At 46.5% G+C, this 5244-nt stretch overlaps 1 protein-coding gene across 1 annotated transcript in view; it reads right to left on the bottom strand.

Moving 5' to 3' along the window:
* Positions 1-427: 427 nt before the first annotated feature.
* rab5aa (RAB5A, member RAS oncogene family, a) overlaps positions 428-5244 on the bottom strand; it is a 13184-nt gene continuing 8367 nt past the window's right edge. Inside the window, exons 3-6 of the mRNA XM_063186040.1 lie at positions 4928-5079; positions 3828-3950; positions 3225-3318; positions 428-1591 (exon numbers count right to left, since the gene is read on the bottom strand). Of these exons, the coding sequence (XP_063042110.1) occupies positions 1476-1591; positions 3225-3318; positions 3828-3950; positions 4928-5079 (485 nt within the window). The 3' untranslated portion in view covers positions 428-1475. The remainder of the gene's footprint in view (positions 1592-3224; positions 3319-3827; positions 3951-4927; positions 5080-5244) is intronic.

The raw sequence follows: 5244 nt of genomic DNA, 5'->3' as shown, positions 1-5244 counted from the left end.
AGACCACCAAAGATTATAATTTAACCATTTCTGTGAAAAATAAACAAAAAAACAAAAACAAAAACAAAAAAAAAGCTCATATGTCCAAACCCATATCAAAGCAGGTTAATGGTTACTGTACATTTTTATATTTATATTTATATATATATATTTATATTTTATATATATATATCATTACCAAGACAACTCCCTAGCAAGCATTAGTTTGTGTAAATGTGAAATGAAGTTTCGACTACATTGCATCCCCCTATGTACAGTACAGGACTGGTATAGTCTCCATGTCACACACATGAGACAGAGGAGAGAAGCAGGGCCCACATAGTGCAAGGCATGAGGAGATCAAGGAGGGGGGCAGGAGGGGGGAGGTGTGTGTGTGTGTGTGTGTGTGTGTGTGGGGGGGGGTTGGTGTTGAGGCGATGGTAGGAAGGTGTGTGTGTGTGTGTGTGTGTGTGTGTGTGTGTACAGATTAGGAAGGGGGCAAGAAGGAAAAAGCAAGAGCAAAAGAAATCTCCATTAGGCTCTATAGGTGAGAAGGTGTGTGTGTGTGTGTGTGTGTGTGTGCTGTTCTCCATAAGGACATCCAATAAGCAGACCCAGGCATGTTTCACACACTCCTAAAATCGGTAATGCTGTGTGCATGTGCATGTGTGTGTGTGTGTGTAACTAAACTTGAGTTTGTAGCTCGACAGATCAGCACATATTACCCTAGCACTGTGTTTTGCTGCAGATGGTGTTGTGGTTGTTGTTGTTGTTGTTGTTGTAGTGATGCATGCATTCATAATTCTGTTAAATACATTTAAAACAAGATGACAGAGGAAATAAAAAAAGACAAAAAAAGCAAATGAAATAAAAAAAGAAAGAACAAGTCAGAAAAAAGAAGAGAAGAGAAGAAGAGAAGAGAAGAGTAAGAGTAAGAGTAAGAGTAAGAGTAGACTTCATTAGAAATATCTTTCTCTAGAGTCTTTAGCTGTGCCGGAAGAGACGGGGGAGGGGCCCATGTAAGCCACACCTCCCGTTTCCATGGTTACACACAGGTTGGGGGAGGGGGGCGGGGCATTAGTGATTGACAGCTGAGTTAGAGGCGGCTCCACTAGACCAGACCGTTTGTTTTTCTTTTGTAGGCGGGGCCTGTCATTAGTCACTTCCTGTTTGGAGGAGGGCTGGCGGGGGCGTGGGCGTGGTGTTAGCGACTGCAGAGAAGAGGCAGGAGGATGACATCAGCAGGGGGGTGGGGCTTAGCTTTTTTTTCTTTTTTCTTTCTTTTTCGTGTTACTTGCTGATCAAAACAGTTTTGAGAGGTAAGGAAGTAAAGGAGGAGGAGAAGGAGGAGTAGATGGGGGGGCGGGGCATCTCAACAGTGACTGACGAATCACAGCGCTGGAGCAGGTAGTGGCTGACGAATCAGGGCGCTGGAGCAGAGCGAGGGGTGTGGTGTGGGGGTGTGGTGTGGGTGGGAGGCGGGGTATGTCGGTTGCCTAGGTGCTGCAGCAGGGGGCCTTGGCGGGCGTGGCCGTCTCTGTTAGGTCCACCCCTCGACTCCGCCCACTGGCTGGACCCGCTGCCTGCGGCTCGCTCTTCGGCAACCTTTTAGCTGCGGAGGACAAGGAGAGGGAATGATCATCATCATCATCATCATCATTATTATTATTATTATTATTATCATTATTATTATTATGTGCTCTTCGGCAACCTCTTGGCTGTGGAGGAGGACAGGCAGAGGGAATAGGCATGAGGGAGAGAGAATCCCATTTTACAAAATATCCCATGTTGCACTATGCAGAGGTACGGCCAAAAAAAAGGTCACACCACACACTTTGTTGTTGGAATGCCTATAGCTTTTAAAGGCTAGGCCCTCTAGTCCCCCCTCGCCTCCTCTCCCTTCGTGCGAGAGGACTAGGAGTGAAGACATCAATGCGTCAAGTACTCTGAATATGTTACTATGCTTTCCATTACAGTGCCATTTCTTTATCTAGGTAGGAAATCGCCACGCTTCATTTTGTGCAACAACTTTTGGGTCAGTTTACTAGTCGTGCAGGGATGTTTAAATAGGGAACACACGGAACAATTTGGTCACTTCTAACTTAAAGGTACACTGTGCAGGAAATGGTCAAAAAAGGTACTGCAACTATGCTGCTCATTGAAACTGGGCTGCCTATTGCCAAATTTGATCTTTACATGAAAGTTTACTAATTAATAAACAAATATTTTCTAGTATGGTCCAAGTACAGTCATTTTGCAGCTAAAAATGGCTATTTTTGGAAATTCAAAATGGCGGACCATGGAGAAGATCCCCCTTTTCATGTATGAAAAGTGCAATTTTTCCAGTCATAATGAATACTTAGAATTTGATGGTGGTGGTAAGTATTCATGAAAAAGGTAACATTAGTGAATGGGCAGCATGAAACAACTGAAAATCTCAGTGTCCCTTTAAGGCACCGAATGCGTCCGTAGGCAAAGCTGAGCCAGGCTAATGCTAACGAGTTTGTGCCGCGCACGTTGCTGACAAGGCTGGCCGGGCACGTCTGAAGACGAGGCAGGTCGGGAGGAGCTCATCTCAGGTCAGAGAAGAACACACTTTATTATTGAAACACAGTGGACTGTTCCTTTAATATGGAGTATCGATGGAGAAGAGTCTGAATGCTGCGCAAGGCCTTCTCCAGTTGCCCGATTCTCATCGACTTCCAAATCTCGCACCGAGATGTTAGTCTAACCAAGAAGATAACGATTAACGTTTCCCAAACGGCCAGGTTAAGCCGCCTCTCTCGGCTTGCTACTGGTTGAGGCTGGAAAAGGCTGTGCCTAAGTTTACATCAAACATTTTCTTAGTCCCAATTAGGGGTGGTACGGTTCATAAAATTCACGGTTCGGTTCATATCACGGTGTCAAGGTCACAGTTTTCGGTTCTCTACGGTTCTTTTTTTTAGTTCATGATAAATGGTGCACTGGGAATATGAATCAATATTTATATAACTGCAGTTACAAAGTGATGATTTTTTTGGGCAGTACATGAATTGCGGTTTGCCACGGATTGCACGGTTCGGTTCGGTATGTGTGTGAATTGTACGATTTCGGTTTTCGGTGCGGTTTGTGCCATCCCTAGTCCCAATAGACCGTCTCTGCTTAAACCACGTCACTGCCTTGAACACACCTCTACCCAGGGCCTTTGGAGCTGCTAAAAGATAATTGGTTCTAGTTTAAGTTACATTCATTACACACACACCTACCTATTGCCATGAAGATTTCATTGACGTTCATAGATGTCTTGGCAGAGGTTTCCATGAAGAGTAGGCTATTATCATCTGCATAGGACTGGGCATCCTGGAGAGACAGACACACACACACACCATGTTAGAGGGGTAACACTTGTGCGCACACGTGCGCACACACACACACACACACACACACACACACACACACACACACACACACACACACACACACACATGCACACACACACACACACACACCTCAACGGAGCTACACACACACACACACACACAGGCGGTACAATACACCCTATGGGTGCAGACAGACAATGAATGTATAATTTTGTTGTAGAGGTCAGCCTTGACACACACGTACATGCACACGCACACGCACACACCCTTACAGACGTGTACACACACACGCAGGCACGTATGTACATGCACGTGCACACACAGAAAGAATACAATGCAGCCTATGTTAAGTTTGCCGCCACGCCGTGTGGCTGATATTTGTAATTGTCAATTGTTAATTGAAAAGACCCCAGGAAGAATAGCTAATGCTGAAAGTAAAAGCTAATGGGGATCTAATAAAAACAAACACACAAACACCCCCTTACAGACCTGGAAGTCGACGGCCCTCTTGTTGGCGAGGTCGGCCTTGTTTCCAGAGAGTGCGATGACGATGTTGGGGCTGGCCTGCCGCTGAAGCTCCTTCACCCAGTTCTTCGCCCGCGCAAACGACTCCTGCAGCACACACACACACACACACAGTCAGTGTACACACACACGCACACGCACACGCACACACACGCACAGACACACACGGTAGGGTTGTTAAAGTCAGACATCTGGCAAGAGAAAGTCAGACTCAAAAAGTCCTTGTAGATGACTGCACAGCAATCTGATCTAATATCATGTGACTTAAGTAGATACCCCTATGTAGTGTGTGTGTGTGTGTGTGTGTGTGTGTGTGTGTACCTCATTAGTTATATCGTAGACTACTATAACTACCTGCGCTCCTCTGTAGTATATGTGTGTGTGTGTGTGTGTGTGTGTGTGTGTGATTCTACTTCTATTTCATTAGTGATATCGTAGACTACTATAACTACCTGTGCGCCTCTGTAGTACGTGTGTGTGTGTGTGTGTGTGTGTGTGTGTGTGTGCGCGCGCGCGTGCGTGCGTGCGTGCGCGCGTGTGTGTACCTCATTAGTTATATCGTAGACTACTATAACTACCTGTGCGCCTCTGTAGTACGTGTGTGTGTGTGTGTGTGTGTGCGCGCGTGCGTGCGTGCGTGCACCTCATTAGTTATATCGTAGACTACTATAACTACCTGCGCTCCTCTGTAGTACGTGTGTGTGTGTGTGTGTGTGTGTGTGTGTGTGTGTGTGTGTGATTCTACTTCTATTTCATTAGTGATATCGTAGACTACTATAGCTGCTTGTGCCCCTCTGTAGTACATGGCTGTGTGTGTGTGTGTGTGTGTGTGTGTGTGTGTGTGTGTGTGATTCTACTTCTATTTCATTAGTGATGTCGTAGACTACTATGGCTGCCTGGGCCCCTCTGTACATGGCTGTGTGTGTGTGTGTGTGTGTGTGTGTGTGTGTGTGTGTACCTCATTAGTGATGTCGTAGACTACTATGGCTGCCTGGGCCCCTCTGTAATACATGGGTGTGTGTGTGTGTGTGTGTGTGTGTGTGTGTGTGTGTGTGTGTGTGTACCTCATTAGTGATGTCGTAGACTACTATGGCTGCCTGTGCCCCTCTGTAATACATGGGCGCCAGGCTGTGGTATCGCTCCTGTCCGGCGGTGTCCCAGATCTCAAACTTGACTGTTGTGTCGTCCAGGCACACCGTCTGGGTCAGGAAGGCAGCTGGGGAGGGGAGCAAACGAACATACAGGACGTACACAGTTATCCATACCCGTCAACCATCCCTATTTTCATGGGAAACCAAAGCAGGTGGATCTAACAAGAAGCGACACTCAATACAACGTCCCATTGCAACACTCTGCCCCATGATTTTCGGCCGCGGCCGCC

The sequence above is a fragment of the Engraulis encrasicolus genome, chromosome 20 (genome assembly GCF_034702125.1).
Source record: "Engraulis encrasicolus isolate BLACKSEA-1 chromosome 20, IST_EnEncr_1.0, whole genome shotgun sequence".
Lineage (NCBI taxonomy): Eukaryota > Metazoa > Chordata > Actinopteri > Clupeiformes > Engraulidae > Engraulis > Engraulis encrasicolus.
The sequence above is the reverse complement of the archived record's forward strand: the minus strand, read 5'-3'. Positions and strand labels throughout refer to the sequence as shown.